Below are 17408 nucleotides of genomic sequence, written 5' to 3'. Positions count from 1 at the left end.
TACCTATTTTATTATAAAAATTGTAGTTAAAATATGTAACAAACTATTCACAGAAAATATAGTACCGAAATATCGATGATCGTAATAGATATATTTATAATTCTGTACAAGTGTTAGATTAGTTGCTAATTAAAATGTCAATGATTCACTCAAATTCCTCGCACTCTTCATCTGACAACCACGAAACCATTCTGGATCTCGCTCCAGATTATACGCCTTACGCTGATAAAATTGTGCTAACATGACAGATTTCAGGCCTACTTTGCTAAGTGGAACAGGAGGATAATCGTCAAGTCGCCAACCGTATATCCAATTCGTACAATCGGGAAAATAGAAACGCTTCTCCGGGGGTTCTTTATATCTAAAAAAAATATTCAAAAAGCATTTTATATTAGTCGAGTAAATTCCTTTCAAACAGAGATCTGTGCGCCGTGTTTGATTTGTATTATTGCACTACCTTTCAGTTAAATAATTGTGAGTAGTGATAAAAGTTGGGATTCCTTTCTCATAAAGGATGACTCTTACATCGGGATCGATCGATTTCATGCTATCTATATTGACGGAACCGTCAGATCTGGGTGGCCTCCAAAGAGGAGGTAAGGGCTTCCGTTGTACCTACGTGCGTACAAAGTTTAAAAGACATGAGCATTGCGAATCAACAGATTGAAATTACAATTGGTTTATCAACGCGAGCTGCTGCTCGTTTCTTAGACTCCGCAATTATTTCCCTGGCTCGTTTCGTGAATTTCGGCTCTTTTAACTGATCTATCAATCGTTGTTGATTTTTTATAAACCACTTTATCCGTATCGCGTTTTCCTTTCTTATCAGATCGTCGTGAAATAATTGAAAACGAGCGTTGTACACATCACCAGGAATTTTCGCCATGTTCCGCTCTTGCAATTTGTACGCTATTTTAAGTAAAATAGACGATTGTTACGAACAATTTACACAGCCATCAAAAAGTATTTTAAGGAAAATAACTGAAGTAAGATTTCAAAATGTCACTGTTCTCAGATGTTTTCTCCTTTCTTCACACACTTGTAAGAAAACGAGAGATAAAGCGATGAATCAAACATGGAAATACACCATAATACTTTGTAGAATGATTTATTTACATCATTATTATGTATAATGCGTTTCACTGTGTTACACAAACTCAATATATACTTATTTAATATGTGTACCCTATATATATTATTTTTATACTTTTTTATAATACCAGTGGGAGCATATATATCGACTATATACAACTTGTTTTTCAAAAAAGTATACGCTTATAAAAGAGAAAACATAGAAAATGGTGAAGTCGATTAATTTTATATAATAATACGTGGCTATAATATTAATTTGCGTAATAAATAAAAAAAACACAGATTGATAAACGCGTCTCATGTACAGTATTATAGTATCTTATAATACCTGAGAAATAAAGCATCTATTTGAGGTTTAAATAAAGAGAATTTTGAGATATAAGTGTTTAATACAAAGATTAACAGATTACAATACAAAGTATAAACAATGAATTGAGAATCCTGTTATCTAATAAAATATACTGACGATTGCATGCTTGAATTAGTATGCAAAATACATGAACGCGTGTAACAGACGCAGCCATGCATATCTGGACAAATGTTTCGGACGAAACTAATCTCCAAAAAAAATGAGAAAAAATTTTGATAATTTAAATATACGTTTTACAAAGTTATGTTTAAATTTAGATGCCGCTCTCTTTTACATATAGCTTTACACATATGAATACTGTGCTATTTTTCTCTTCAACAATATCAAACGATTTATTCAGCAACGACGTAGGGTATTAAAAAATTGTAACAATAAATAAATATGGCGTGAAATATGAGTTTTACATGATATTACTCCCTCTTAAAGTCAACATCAAATGACCCAGTTATCACAGCCATAGGAAGCAATATTGTAGTTATATCGTATATGATTTAGATACATTATTTATATTACAAAATGACTAAAGAGCATTTTATCATTTGTACTTGAGTAATCAAGAGGAATCGTACTTGTACAAATAACAGTTTTATTTTTTTCTACACTGGTTTTTCTCGTATTTTATACTGTACATTTGTAATATATTTTATAGTTTTATCTACAGTCTTCTATAAAATAATTACTTTACAACACTTGTAATTCCTTTTGTTTAGGGTAGCCAATCGTGCCCTGTGTTAATTCAATTCACTCCAATCCGTACCTATAATCCGAACACGAAGTGTCACATCGTATTCTAGTTCAAGTCAGAATTTCATTAAGAAGTCTTCGCAACTTTTTAACGTCAAATATTTGATTAATTTTTATAACGTCCTCTTAATAACAATTGTCTAATTTTGCGAAATAATCCTGCATGAATTATGCGCACTTAATTATGCTCTCTAAAGTATAGTTTATTATCGACGAAATTCCTGCATGCATCCCACTGTTTTCTTAACTTACTTAATGGTACAGTGTTGGAGTGGGCTGCAATCTAATTGCACTATATGCGTAACCTATTTACACCATTCAAGTGGAGCATATCTTTCCTCTCTTCTTAAAAAACATCCGATTTTTATACTCGATAATGCCAAAAAAATGTTAGCTTCTCTGCATCATGCTTTCAATAGTAATTTACCGTATCTACTTTTAAACAAGCGTGAATCCGTCTGTACAGTATAAATATATTTGCTTGGTGTTCTTTAAACAATAAATATTACCATATTAATCCAATTAAGTATCAATATTGAATAAATTACTAATAAAATATTCAGATTTATTTGTATGAGCTAGATATATACAAATGTTTATTTATAAATTAATATAAAAATTACAGCAAAAGATAAATAATACAGACAGATTATTTACATTCAAGTTTGATATACATCAAATTGACATTTTACTGAATATTCATTTATACTCCATCATGAACAGTACAATAGATAATAGCATTCTATTTCAATTATACACGTTGGATGGCAGCCAGCGAGTGTACCAGGATTAATGATTATTTCATGATTTCAAATTTAGTATTGCTAATAAAGTCATTTGCAAATATTCTAAAACAATAGTATTATTTCCGTACTAATTTCGCATACATGGCAGAAAATCTATTGAAAGCATAAGGTACAATAATAATATAAAGATTAATGAAATGATATTTTTTTCTTGCTCCAACTTGCAGATTTGCTATTTAAAATCAATCATCCTCGTTCAATAATCAGAAATCAAAAAATTAAAAAGAAAAGATAACATTATTAGCGCCATAATTTGACGGTTATGTTAACAATAATTGAAGAAATTTACATATCAACATTCAATAAATCTAGGTCCCGTACCTTTGCTTGCTATTGTCTCTCTTTAGCATCGATTTTCGTTTCTTTGCGATAAAGAACGTACGTAAGAATGCCGCTCAAATAATGGACGAATCAACAAAATATTCATTGTCAATAGATTTTTATAAAGAAAGAAGATATCGCTGTTTCCATAAACAACTCTTGAATAATGAAATAGTTTTCTTTCTCGTAATGGACAATCGACAGTGCGATTTTTTTACATGCCTAACTCGTAGTCACTTTGAGTAACACGGGCGGCGAGGCGTGGTTGTTAAAGTACAGACCTGCGCCTTGAAAACTGTTGGATCTTGATGCGAGCGTCGGGTTCTGATTAATTCCGCTCATACCGTTGTCAAGCTCGGAGTCGCCATAGTCATCATCTTGCTTGCCCCGCAATGCATACTTGAATGACTCGTATCTGTCGTGAAGATTAAAAACGCGTTACGCGACGCGACGCAAAGACGGTGAATATTACGTAATCTAACAAAAAACAGTAGAAAGAAACACAAAGTCGATTGACTTACATCACCCAACAGATAGCGGTGGCTGGTGCTTGGAATAAGACACGTGCGCGTAGTCCACGAAAGTATCCCTGTACCCCGCCGAACCTATAGACCTGTTTAAATGCATCTATCATGCCTTGAGCGTGTACGCCGTCCTGCTGTGTGTTCAGCACTGTCTTGCAAACATCCAGAGGGGTTGTTGCAGCGGCCGCAATTGCACCTGCTGTTGCACCTGGTTGCATAAAATCGATTAAAACTTTAATCAACTATATTTCCTCACAATGTTTCGGAATAATATGTCAATAGATTGATTTTTATATAGTTCTTGCAAAGGTAACGTTATATATATCTTTTCCAAAAACATTAAAAATGTAAATGTAGAAAATTTATATTATGGACAATCAAAAGACTCACCAGATACGATATGTGCTATTGGATTGTAAGCGTGCTCTGGATTTGTAATGGATTGCACGAATTCATAAGAGATAAAATGAATACTCTGAAAAGGCACATTCATAGCCAATTGAGTCGTGTAACTCCTGTAGAACGCAAATATCCCTTCTTTCTGATACACGTGTTGTATACAACTCAACACATTCCTATAAGGGGAATTGTACATCTGCAATCGTTGTTTAACCACTGTAACAAAATAATATTACATGAATCTCTACATCTCCCATGATTAATCTTTTAAGATAATCTAATTTCTAGAATTTCTCTAAATGTAACATTTTAAGAATCTATATAATTTTTTTACTAAGTTTAAAATAGTGAAAGAGATTGGATGATATTCAACTCGTGATTAGATAAGAAACTGTGTATATCTTCATCAATTAAACGATAACAATAAGCGTAGCACACAGATTGCAAAATTATCTGTCTATTTACAATGATATACGTTATCAAATGAGTATCAAATATCACATATCAAAGTAGTTTTTATATCGAACCTTCCGCTGGGTTCATGACACCGTCATGCAGAACTGTTGCTACGCAACCAGCCGCCCCGTAGACAAGATGATTGAACTGAGATCTCGTACTCTTGAACTTTTCTTTGAGACATTCGTAGCAAGAAAAGTATAAAGCATGCGCAGGACCGGCACCGACGACCACTGCGCTGACACCTCTAATTGGCCTTAATACACCTTCTTGTCGTATCATTCGGGACAACACTTCTCCCACACCACCTCCTCCTCCTGGACCAGGAGTCAACGCTTGCATTCTCGTCTGGACACGCAACAACAGATAAGAAAGATCATTATTAAGAATAAAGAAATAATAATAATAAACTAACTCCATTCTTTTTCGCGCATATTTTGGTACAAACAGCTATGCGCAAGATTTTGCAATGCCATTTAATAAAATTGTCATTTGCCGCAGAATTATTTTAAAATGGGATGACTTGCCGACAATGAGAACAGTGACAGTTCAGTCAGACGTCAATTTACTTTGCATTAAAGTAGAATAACAACATATCTGTTATCCCCATTTGCATAACGAACGAAATCAAGGCCCTGGCATATTAAGACAGGAAAGCATATATAGTACAGATAGCAGTCTCTGAAAAGGTGACCAGAAATAGAACTCGCTGCCGACGAACCGTGTTACATAATGAATAGTAAACGCTTGCATTCTGTATAAGAACCTGGTATAACGCATCATTTGCAACGCACAATAACGCATCATCTTGCATCCACCATCTGGATACAAAGTAACTATTGTCTCAACCGTCATGTACACTCCATGAAATTGTATGATAACATCTTACATATGATCGTGTCATCAAACGAGCCGTACCTCCATAAATACGAATTAATTCAACAAATATTCGATGCAGTGCTTCTGTCAGCTGCAGTCCTAACAAATTTCTCGTCTTTTTTTATACATAAATATATATATATTATATATTGAAAATAAGGGTACCGTGGAAGTGAATTTCTACAATATACGCTTATGTCGCAAGATATGGATAACGGTATTTTAGCAAATATGCAGATAAAATGTTAATATCTTTAAATACATGCATGTGGCAAAAAGACAGGAATGACTAACATGACAAGGCGCGCTAATGGAGGACGCGCATTAATGGCACATACACGTTCCGAACCTATTTCATCACGTAATGTTAGAATGTGGAAAAGAGAAAAAACAAACTTTCCTTTTCTTAATCGAGCGAGTTCTATAAAATTATATTACAAACTCCGTCAACGTTGCGAGACTTACAGTAATCAAATCAAATTGCACGAGTTCTAATGCAACTACAAATGTCCTAGCTCATGCATATCGCACAAAGCGACACACGCGCGTGCATACACGCAGATCCATTAAACTGTCTGTTATCTTTTAACTTTGTCATTCTATATAATTGAGCAATTTTCTTCGTCCAAAGCGAGAGAAAACGCCAGTAAGCGACGTTCGCGAGCGGCGGCGTTATTGAATCGCATATATCTTGCAAACAATGATCCCACGAGACAAACGTCGCCTATCTGCGCGTCTATTTACGGCGGATATAAATTGAGACGAGATAAAACGTCCGTTTGCCAAGCGGTTCCAGGAAGGCATCGAGGAAAAGTCACGCGGCGACGGCGACGGCGACGTATACGTCGCCGGACGGTGACTTTTTCCTGGTGCGCCACGGGAATTCCACGGGTCGTCGCGTCGCGAGATCCGCGTCCGCGCGACGGCTCCCGATCGGGAGCGCGCCGCCCGCCGGCGGCGAGGAGGTTATGTAAAAGGATCGCCGGAGGGTAGAAACGTGTGGTTGCGATGCGGCGCGGCGCGGGGCCGCCGACCAGTACCTTGACACTGTCAAACGGATACATGACGCAGTGCTCCATGATCCCAGCGACGGCGCCGGCCGTCATGTGCACGGCCACGGAGTTGGTCGGCAGGCTCTCGTAGTCGTCCATATTCATGGTCCACGGGGAAAAGGCTGTTGCTGTTGCTCGCGCGTTAGCTCGTGAGTGAGCCTCGAGTCCGCCGCCACGGTGTCGCGCAATCTATCCTCTCTCTCTCTCTCTCTCTCTCTCTCTTTTTTTCCCTCTTTCCTTCTCTCTCTCTCTCTCTCTCTCTCTCTCTCTCTCCCCCTCTCTTTCTCTTTCCGTCTGTCTCGCGCGCTGGCCGACAACACGTTTGCGTTTACCGATTCGATGCTCGACTTGCTCGAGCAGCCCGAGTATCGGCTATCGGCGGCGAGGAAACGGCCACTGGCCACACGGCGCGGCGTTCCGCGGAATCGCGTCGCGAGAAACAAACTGCACACGGACGGATCGCGGCGGGACGGGCGCCCACGTTTACACGCGCTCCGACATGTGACCGCGTGCGTCGATCGTTTCTTAATGGGGCTGCATCGGGGGAGCCGCGAGAGAGAAGGCTCGGGGGCTCCCCGTTTCCCGTCCCCGCCACTCCCGCGTACGGGGACTACGGGGAGTAACGAGTAACCCCTTCCCACCTGCCCGTCCGCGACCGTTCTCGTTCGTTCGTTTGATCGACACTGTCGACAGGCCGCGACTCGTCGCGTGCGTCGGCACGCGGCACGCGCGAGGATCGAGCCGCGAAACGGCCGAAATAACGCGCGACACACGCGAGGCCCACGCGGGGCAACGACTCCGATCGCGGCGAGGACGACGGCGCGAGCGCGCGAGGTTAGGTCCGGGCGCACGTGCCGCGCATGCGTCGTGCGCGACCACGTGGTCCGCGTGTGCCCCGTCCGTCCGCACTCCGCGCCCGCTTCGAAACGCTCGCCTCGCGCTCCTTCCTCCTTCCTCGGGACGGGCGTTTGAGCGCACGGAATACCGAGTGAATTTGCACATCCTATGCGACGCCTCGCCGGCACGGCGATGATAACGATAGTAATTTCCCGAATGAGGGAGGGAGGAGAGGAGAGAGAGAGACGGCGGTGCACGGCGGCAAGTCATCGTGAATACGCGTCACGCTAGGCGCTACTCGCTACTCGCCGAGTGGCCGAGTCTCGGGTTCCTCGCCGCGAATTCGTTTTTGTTTCGGCTGCACTTTCTCCACCGCGGTGACTTGCCGAAACTTTCGCGTGCAAATACGAAAACCACTCTAATTGTTATTAAATCATCCAGGAATCTCGAAACAATTCGCGCTACGTGCAATCGCGTCAGTTTGAGTGACGTGTTGCGCGGCCCTCAACTCCATCGTGAAAAAGAACGATGGAGCTTAAATTTCTTCGATGCGCCGAATTAGCGGCAAAAAAAGCGTTTTTTAAAATTTGATTTTCTATTATAAAAAACAGATTTTAATTTTTTTTTAATTAAATGAACGTCGATCGAGTATTATAGAAATAATAAATTATTCGAAAGGCGTAGAATGTAGAGAGTGCAGCTTAAGCGGAGACCGTTCCGGGAAAATTTTACGCAATCTTCCACACATATACACGCGTTCGCCTGCGTACTATTGAATGCATAAAAAAGCGAGCGCGTTAAAGTCCCTCGGCGTTTCTGAAATCGAGGCTCTCATGTTTAATGCAAAACGAACGCGGCGGGCCACGCAGTGTGCCCTGCGCCGATTATCGCGATTGACCATCGAGGGAATGAAATTTGGCTGCCATTAGGAGCGAACGAGAGAAGGACTTGCGCCACGTTGCGCCACAGGAAATGCACTCTCGCCGCTTACATAAATTATATTTTATCATCCGATAAATGTGCGCCGGTGTCGCGATTTTTTTTACCCCCCCCCCTCTCTCTTTCTCTCTCCCCCTCTCTCTTCCTCTCTCTCTCTCCCTCTCTCTCTCTCTCTCTCTCTCATTTCTCTCTCTTTTTTCAACATGGACGTGTCGCTTTATGACCGGTCTCCGGCAAAAAAATTAAATCGATTCCATGTATATAGCGCCCATGCATCGCGAGGTTTATTTCTGACAAACCATCATAAAAGACTCCAACGCAAGCAATTTTTTATTTTTTACTCCAGATTTTATTTATTTTAATTTGAAAAACATAGTTTGTAAATAAAATATTTCAGATTGGTATTTTTTTTAGGCAATTGGAGTGAAAAGTCCTCTCGGATCGCGACGACTGTCATCTTATTGGCGAATAAATCTCAAATAAATTAGCGAAACTTGGAAATATCGTGAAAATATGTCCGATGAACAGCAGTTCGTTTCAATCGAGGATCCAAAAGCGAAAAACTTTCTTCTATATTTCATCTACAATTAAGAACAAATTAAGAAATTGGCCTCATTATTCAGCCGTTTATTATCAAATATAGATAATAAGATATATCAGATCTCTCTATCAGATCTTGGAGCATCGAGATGCGATCAACGCGTTGTTACAGACGCGTCGCGTCCGTATTATCGATATATTTTCACCTCGCCTCGCGAACATTTTTCTCGCGCCGATGCGCGCAACGAGCGATAATTAACGCTGTTTTTCCTCGTCTATTGTTCGAAACACAATTCGCGGAGACAATGGTCGGTGTTATGCGAATGCGCTTCGAAGAAATCGTAAATGTATATCGCGAACATCGGGAACCAGCTGGTCTATTTACAAAAAACACGGTTTCGCGTAATGAGATATCGGTCGTCGCGAATTATCGTTCCCTCCCCCTCGAGTGTATTCCAATTTCCGTAAATAATGCGCCAAAAAAAAAATCAACGCACGCACGATCGCGTGTGTGTCGCGGCATTATTATGCCATTTCTAAATGCTGAGCGCGAGGAAATGGTTTTAAGTGACAAGGTCGAGCCGGCGATTTCCAATGCTACTCGCGATGCGCAAAGTAAACAAAAGCCCGCGCAACGACGGCCGTCGCTTTATTATATCTAATCCCCGTCGTCGCCCTATCGTTCTTAATCTTCGCACGTAGCTGCGACGACCTTGGCTCGTCGATTGGCGGCTGGAGGCTGAATCGAATCGGCGACCAGCCAAAGGAAACGCACAAGAGAGCTTCTTCGTGCGCTTCCTTCTGACGTCTCGAGATCAATAACGGCGCGGTACTTCGCCGAAAATTGACGCTGGTCACACCGAGCTTCGAGGCTGCTACGTCGAGCGAAACCGGCAAATTCGTCGCATCACCGTTGAGTCGCTCTAGATAATTTCGAGATTAATTAGACGCGGATCACGAAGTAGAAATTACTTTCTTCACTGTTTGCTTCGCTTAAAGTCCATATACTTGTTGATATGTATTTTACTAGATCCAGAGAGAATATTAGTTATAATAAACATGTAAAATTAATTTGTTATTGGAAAGCGATTTTAATGCTTGTGGGAATTTTATAAACTTTTTGGATATGGCACGCCCAATTGTTTGACAAATTGGCAAATAAAGTGGAAATTTGAAAATACAAAATTATATCTCTCACGATATTCTCGCTGAAATATATAAAGTATGTGACCCGCGTGCTTTTTGTACGTACATGTTTATACAAGCTTACTGTTACCGACAAAAACAAGAATACGCTTTTTGAAGTATAGATCTAAAAATATACGTGACGTAACAGCAGCTTTATGCTGTTGCTCTTTCTATGAAACATTTGTATCGCCACATGAATAATTGCATAAATGACAAGACATTGGATTTCAGTTATTTTCTTTTTATTACTTTGTAATTCAGTATCATTCGAGGAATGAACGAATTACGCTCTAGAAGACAATGGTATAAATAACGTGAAAAGACGAAGATGTAGAGAAGGTGAAAATTATAAAAGAATTTTATCAGTTTTCCAACGACGTGAGATATAGCTCGAATCGAATCTTAAGAACTTAAGATTAGTTTACATCATCATATGGCGCTTACTTAATGCTTTTTTTATCTTATCGGTGATCCCTTTCGTTATCTTACAGGTGATCCGCATCGTATTCTTTTAAGTCTTATGTACACGCACACACGCATGTCTAAGTTCCTTATGAGAATGCTTCTGAAAAAGATTAATCGCTACATCACTCGCGGTATAAAAACTACAAATGTATATAAGAACTATTTTCTTCCACAGAACTGGTATATAAGCGGAAAGTTATTCTAGCACACACTGTGACAACCTTATAAATATATGTATATACCGTTGTTACATCTGTAGTGCATCTAATTACGTACGTGATTATGAAAAGTTGTTGGCGTCGTTAAAATCGGGAACTTGCACGGATAAATAGTGTAATAAATTACGTATATAACACACTTTAATGTCATCCCAGTGAATAACGATCTACGCGCGGAACCGGAAGGACGGGTTCGTCTTAAGGATTCCGATTTTAGCTTACGTGAAGAAACAATTGTCAGATCAAGTCCAACGTGATCGTAGAAATGAGTCGATTATTATTTTTGTGCAAACCTTAACAATTTTAATAATTTTAAAATTGCGTATAACGTGTATTCGCGAACACTCGTTCGTACATAAACATATATACACGCGTACAAGTAGACACTCATTCTCAACAAAAGTGGACAGTTCGCAGATGAGTATGCTATTTCGAAAAGAAAAGTACATATTTCCTTTTAACACTCACACTCTCCCCGAGATTTACGCAATCAATCTTGTTATAATATTCAACATCGTAATCTTTAACACGTCTTAGATATTACATGGAAGATGTTAGTTAAACCCGACAACATTCTGTTATCTCAAAATGTATAAATTTGTTAAAGGATTATTCTAGTAAACTCGTTAATTGAAGAGCTGACTAAGATTTTATCATGGATATTAATAAGTTCTTATAATTTATAACTTAAATTTACCACTTCCTAGCTCGTACTCGGAATTTCAGGTATAAACAAATGTCCAAAATATTATAAAACGTTTAAAATGTTATAAAATTCGATATGTATTAAATGAGTTTCAAAATTACAAATATCCAATTATGCGCATTACTTGTACGTAATTATTGTTTAGTAACGAAACAATAGAAGAAACAAAACAATTTCTTAAATTATGGTGAATTAGATAAAGAATTATTGTAATCAAATACAATGTATATTACTGTATAATGAAACGAAATAAATATGCTTGGAAATTGTACAAATTCAACCTGAATCCTTGGGGCGCTAGCTATGCTTGATTAGCTCGTCTGCTTCGACGAGAAGAACTTGAAAATAACGGACGTGGTTTATATAAATCATCGCTTGAGTATCGTTGATGACTGGTCCTAATACGGCTGCAATTTGAAGGAATAATAATGTTAGTAATGTTAGACGGAACTGACTCCTCTCGAATTACATTTGAGAAAACATTTATTTAGAATAATACAGTCAATCCGCGCGTTTATAGAATAGGCACAAAGCACGTATAAAAACAACGACAAAACGATAACGAGATACATGTGAAACCCTGTACTATGTAAAAATCTCGGAAACAAGTAACGTACCTCTTCTCTTCTTTGATCACGTTAGACGACGCCGTTTTATCGCTCGTCGCGGACACGTCGCTGTCGGGGCTCAGAGGCATGACGAAGTTCTCGCCATTCGAGATCCCTTGGGTATTACACAAATTCGAGAATCTCGGTTTCTTGGTGAATTTCCTCTTCCTGACGTTATGTACCGCGTTTTCGTTGGGCAAGGACGACAATTTCTGCTTATGACCGTCATTGTTGTTGTCCGAATTATTCATCAGTATGTCCGACAAGGGACTGGACGAACGTTTGCGCGATTTCGGCAACGGCGGTGCCATGGACTTCGGTATCGAAGAAACCACCACCTTGCCGCCTAGACTCTCTATTATATCCTCCAAAGACGAGTTCTCCACAAGTTCTAAAGATTCCAAGAAATTGGAGAACCTTTCCGACTTCTCGTTGTCAGTTTTGAAGTAACGGCAATCCTCGTTATCCTCGTTGATCGCGGAGGACGAAGATTTATTTCCCATACAATCGGCATGCGACTCTATTGTGTCAGCTTTGGATGACGTACGCGTTTCTATTTGCTTTTCATCCAATGATTCTTTATTATCGTCTGGTATTTCCAATGTAACGTCATTCTTTCTTTCTTCATTATCATTCTGTGTTTCCGCTCGATTACAATCCCGTGTCGCTGTATTCTCTTCCGTCGATTGTTTTACGTTTTTATTCTCATTATGGCTCAGAGATTCCGATTTTTCTGAGGCTGCAGCTTCTCCCAGCTCTTGCGAAACACGCGTTTCCTTTGCTTCTAGAGATTTTTCTTCGTCAAGAATCGTACGTTTTGTCTCATTTTTGAAAGCTTCCTCCGAGTCGTCCTTACGCGTCTCTTTAGAGGCTTGGGAATCTTCTTTACCTTCAACGTGCAAATCTTTATGTATCCCGTCAGAATCCTGTGTAGCCTGTGCTTCGCTCGATGGCACATCTGACACCACTCCGCTTAAAGCTTGCCTTGTACACAATTCCTTTAGGAGGTCGTTTGCACAAGACTCTGCTCCTGGCATTATTATCGATCTCTCGTCCAACATTAAACGGGGCTCGTGCTTCTCGGGGTAAGGTTCTTCGTACTCCTCGTCAGGAATCTCTATAATTTGAACCCGTTCGTCGTCCGGCACGCCTTCGAGGTTATCGAGATTATTCTTCGTATTCGATTGACTCGCTTGATCCGCTTCCTGTGCAACTTTCTTCTCTACTTTCTTATCCTCCTTAAGTTTCTGCTTCTCCATCTGTTTCCTGATTTTCATCAGTTTCTTAGCTTCGTGTATGTTTTTCGCGAATTTCGGTTTCTTGAGCTTCACGTCGGGACTCGATTCACCGTCTTTATCCGGTGGCAGCAGCCTCTTCTTCAGCGGCAGATTCGTGTCACGTGGATCTGCGCTTTTCTCTTCTTCTTTTTCTTTTTCTTCCTGTCTATCGTATGCCTCGTTGTTATTATCGGTCTCCATCTTCGAATGGCTCTTTTCATTTGTCGGTAGTTGCGAACTGATTTTCTGAGATAATTTACAATTCGACTGATGCGATGTCTTCGAATCACTCACTTGCGTTTCCTCGATACTATCCGACGTTTCGCTGCTAGAATTACTTACATGATTATCCTTCGTCAAATTCGACGTACCCGACTTGGTGCTCGTTACGTTAGAATTCGAATTGCTGGGCGGTAGGGTTTTATTATTCGAGCCGTTCGAACCGTCTCTGTCGGTAGAACGCCGATCGTTCGAGTTTTTCCGTAAACTCGAATGATCGTCCTTCGTCTTGGATTTTTTGTCTTCTCTACGCTTTTTATCCTTGGATGGACCGTCGGTTTTTGACTCCTTTCTGTCCGACTTCTCGACGCGATCCGAATTCTTGCCCTGTTGCAAGTGGCTCTTCGCGTCCTTTTTACTGTTCGTCGTTTTCTCACCGCTCGCCTTGCCATCCTTTTTCGCGTCCACCTTCCCGCTCTTATCTTCTTTCTCACTCTTGAAAATCTTCTTTGAATCTGACTTGTCAGATTTGTCCGATAAATCTGATTTGTTACTGCAATGACTTTTACCTTTACTCTCTTTCGACAATCGCTTCTCATCTCGTTTTGCTTTGTCTTTTGATGCGGATCGTTTATCTTTTCCATCCGCAATCTTTTCCGACGTCTTGCTGCTTCTACTTTCGCGATAACTTATAGAAGGATTTTTCGATGACGACGACGACGACGACGACGAACTTTTGTGCTCTTTCTTATTTGATTTTTTATCTTTAAGAGGATCCTTTCTGTCCTTAGTATCTTTAATAAGTTTAACATCTTTGTCCTTATTTAATTTTTCTTTCTCCGTCAATTCTATCTTTTCCCGAAGTTCTATAATTTTTTTAATTTTTTCTTTGTACATATCTTTCAAATCTTTCACTTCTTTATTAACGTTATCCTTATCTTTCCTCTCCATTTCCTTGAGCTTCTCGTCTTTGAGTTTGTTGGCGTTATCCTTCAAATTTTCTGAAATATCTTTAATTTTGTCAGAACTTTCTCTCGCCTGGTCAATTTTATCTTTAGGTTTACTTTTACTGTGTTTGTCGTACTTCTCACTGCTGTGCTTATCATATTTCTCACTACTCGGTCTCTTTCTCTCGTTACTTTTATCTTTGTAATATTTTACATCCTTACCGGCAGATTTTTCCTTTGTGCTTTTCAACAATTTGGTGGACTCGCTATCCTTGCTCTTCTCTTTGCTCTTATGATCATACTTATCTTTAATACTACTATCCGTGGCATCGCGAGAATTTTCTTTAGAAGATACACTCTTAGTACTCTTGAAATCTTTCGTATCTTTACAATCTTGCACATCTTTACCTTTAACAAAGTCAAAACTGCTCTTAGTCGTCTTGTTTTTAGACGAATCCTCTCTGATCGCCTTGAAATTATCCTTACTGCTTTTAGCCTCGTACTTGTCCTTCGTTGTTTCATCTCTCGATGAATCGTGTACCGGCGTTAAAGCGTGATTAGAGGAACCGAAGTCCGTCACTATCGACAACCGGGAATCCGAGGAAACTTTGCTGAGCTGAGAATCTTGATTGCTATACTCGAAGTTATCCCGCGACAATTCGTTCGAAAAATCTGGGCTTCTAGATCTGTGACTCGTCAATTCCGATATTCCCGATAAATGAGAATCGTTGGAAACGTTGAATTCATTTGAGTTCATGATATCAATAGGCTCAAACGTTGGACTGACCTCTTCCTCTTCCTCGTCCACTTTATCATCCAATTTTGCAGATGTGTTTAAGTTTGAATTACTTCCATTCTTACTTAGAATTTTATAAGCATCGTCCAATGTTTTCTCCTCCAAGGAAACGTGCCCATTTTCAGAAATAGCTCTGTTTTTATCTCTGTACGTCTCCTCGTCTCGTGGCCTCTGCTCGTCGACTTTCTCATCCTGCTTTCCGTCAAAATCATTTATGTCGTTTATATCTAAGGATTCGAGAGATTCGTCCTTCAAGCTGTTCTTGTCGGACTCGGGCGAGACCGGATCCAAATCTTTAGGCAACAAATCTTTAAGACCGCAAGCACCGTTCTTCTCTTTCGCCTTTGGCCTCTCTATACCCAGAAACTTGTACACCACATCCTCTATCTGCGACATAAAAATCGAATAGACCTTGGGATTCACCACTTGATCCACTATCCGCTCCACGCCAGCATCTAGATACGGTGCGTCGTGTATGTGCTTGCGCAAAGTTTCCCTGAGCTGATTCTTGTTCAAATCTGGTTTCCATACTTGCTTACTAAGAAAAGAGTTTACGGAACCTTCAACCCTTGTCCTCAGATTTTGATACGCAGGCTGAAATTGTACGTGTGCCATTAGAAATTACATTGGTACATATAAGATTTATTAAACGAGCTACAGTTTTCATGTAATGACACATATATTGCGATTTTGCACATTGGCTCGAAAAATAGTACGGCAAAATGTCAAGTTTTCCAGAATCAAAATTTTGTTGAAAAATATATATAAGACTCATTAAAAATCTTTTACACATAAAGTATCATAAAACTGCATATCGCACAAGTATCCACCTCGTTGTCAAAATAATAACGGCAATCAAGATTTTTTTTCTCATGTTCAAACTAATCGCGTCTAACCTCTAAACCCAAGATAAAAGGTCCGATTCTTTTTTTTTGTCTTTAGCGAAGAGCTCGCTGTCAGGAATCGGGCCGCGAGAATTACCTTCGTATCGACATCGGCGATGCATTCCTTCCGGAACTGATCGAAAATACCTTGGGACTTAACTTCGCCCACTATGTGATCGATCAATCGTGGATCACCGGCCAGCAGCGTGTTGGACAGGCCTAGCTCCATGTCGCTGGGACGAACGCCAGTTACCGAAGGTCAGAGTCAGACCTCGCCGCGTCGCGAAACGAGGAAGACGATCATCCTGACCGATCCAACACTGGCAGGCGGACTCCCGTTCCCGTCAATCCCGTCAAGGAGCACGCACCGCAGCCATCACGGCCATTATTATTTCCTCGCGCTTCGTGCTTCGTGCGCTTTCAGCTTTGTGCGCATTTGCTAATAATCGCTCGCGCTCGCAGAAAAATTTGATATTCGCGTGAATATCGGTAAGTTTACGAAGATATTTCGTATCTCTCTCGCGAATATTCAGATTTCCTCGATTTAATTTAACCTGAAAAAAGAAATTATACATGTATATACACCCTCTCCCTATATATATTGAACAAAATTAAATTGATGTATATTTAGAAAATTGCAAATTGCGTAAAATGAAATATAAATGGAAGTAATAAGTGTGTGTTATAAATAACAATGGAAAATGTAGGAAAAGTGTAGTATAGAAAAAGTGAGTTTAAAACTGAATTTTGAATTATATATGCTACCTCCCAGCTGTCTCATCATGCCCGATGATATTTTATAAATTCCCGAGACTGCATTATAATGCGGTTATAATTTGTCAGACGTAGAATGTAGAATCTCGGAAATTTTTAGAATAAATCTAGAACGATTCTCGCAATATCAATAAATCGCTGGATCTCGAATATACCTTGCCGCGGTTTCGAACATAAGCTGCCGATAATTTTATATACCAAATATACATCAATGGTCGGTAAAGTCGCTAGTAACATTATCGACCGACTCGTTAGTGACTTTATCGACGGTAAACCAATTGTCCTTCTCGCCGCCTCGCTCCAAATGACGAAACAAATGGCGTCGCGCGAGTTCAAAACACGTTTTACAAGCGAAGCTTGTCGACGA

At 40.0% G+C, this 17408-nt stretch overlaps 2 protein-coding genes across 6 annotated transcripts; both read right to left on the bottom strand.

Moving 5' to 3' along the window:
- Positions 1–136: 136 nt before the first annotated feature.
- LOC143903443 (mitoferrin-1) lies at positions 137–7510 on the bottom strand. 5 transcript variants are annotated; one of them, XR_013258717.1, is made up of 7 exons: positions 6632–7506; positions 4784–5060; positions 4248–4472; positions 3855–4065; positions 3615–3748; positions 458–615; positions 222–361 (listed from the first exon to the last, which is right to left on the bottom strand). XR_013258717.1 is itself a non-coding variant. In XM_077417028.1 (6 exons), the coding sequence occupies exons 2-6, from the start codon at positions 5052–5054 to the stop codon at positions 258–260; spliced, it is 945 nt and encodes a 314-aa protein (XP_077273154.1). In that variant the 5' UTR covers positions 5055–5060; positions 5240–6030; the 3' UTR covers positions 137–257. The 5 variants fall into 5 exon arrangements, 4 of the variants coding, with proteins under 4 accessions (XP_077273154.1, XP_077273151.1, XP_077273153.1 ...); XM_077417028.1 differs by lacking the exons at positions 458–615; positions 6632–7506 and adding an exon at positions 5240–6030 and having other exon boundaries at positions 137–361; XM_077417025.1 differs by lacking the exon at positions 458–615 and having other exon boundaries at positions 138–361; positions 6632–7510.
- Positions 7511–10372: 2862 nt separating this feature from the next.
- LOC143903432 (uncharacterized) lies at positions 10373–16712 on the bottom strand. The gene is made up of 3 exons (XM_077416999.1): positions 16365–16712; positions 12154–15977; positions 10373–11943 (listed from the first exon to the last, which is right to left on the bottom strand). The coding sequence occupies exons 1-3, from the start codon at positions 16494–16496 to the stop codon at positions 11838–11840; spliced, it is 4062 nt and encodes a 1353-aa protein (XP_077273125.1). The 5' UTR covers positions 16497–16712; the 3' UTR covers positions 10373–11837.
- Positions 16713–17408: the final 696 nt, after the last annotated feature.

This window comes from Temnothorax americanus, unplaced genomic scaffold, assembly GCF_048541705.1.
Source record: "Temnothorax americanus isolate GAGA-0224 unplaced genomic scaffold, ASM4854170v1 Scaffold47, whole genome shotgun sequence".
Taxonomy (NCBI): domain Eukaryota; kingdom Metazoa; phylum Arthropoda; class Insecta; order Hymenoptera; family Formicidae; genus Temnothorax; species Temnothorax americanus.
The sequence above is the reverse complement of the archived record's forward strand: the minus strand, read 5'-3'. Positions and strand labels throughout refer to the sequence as shown.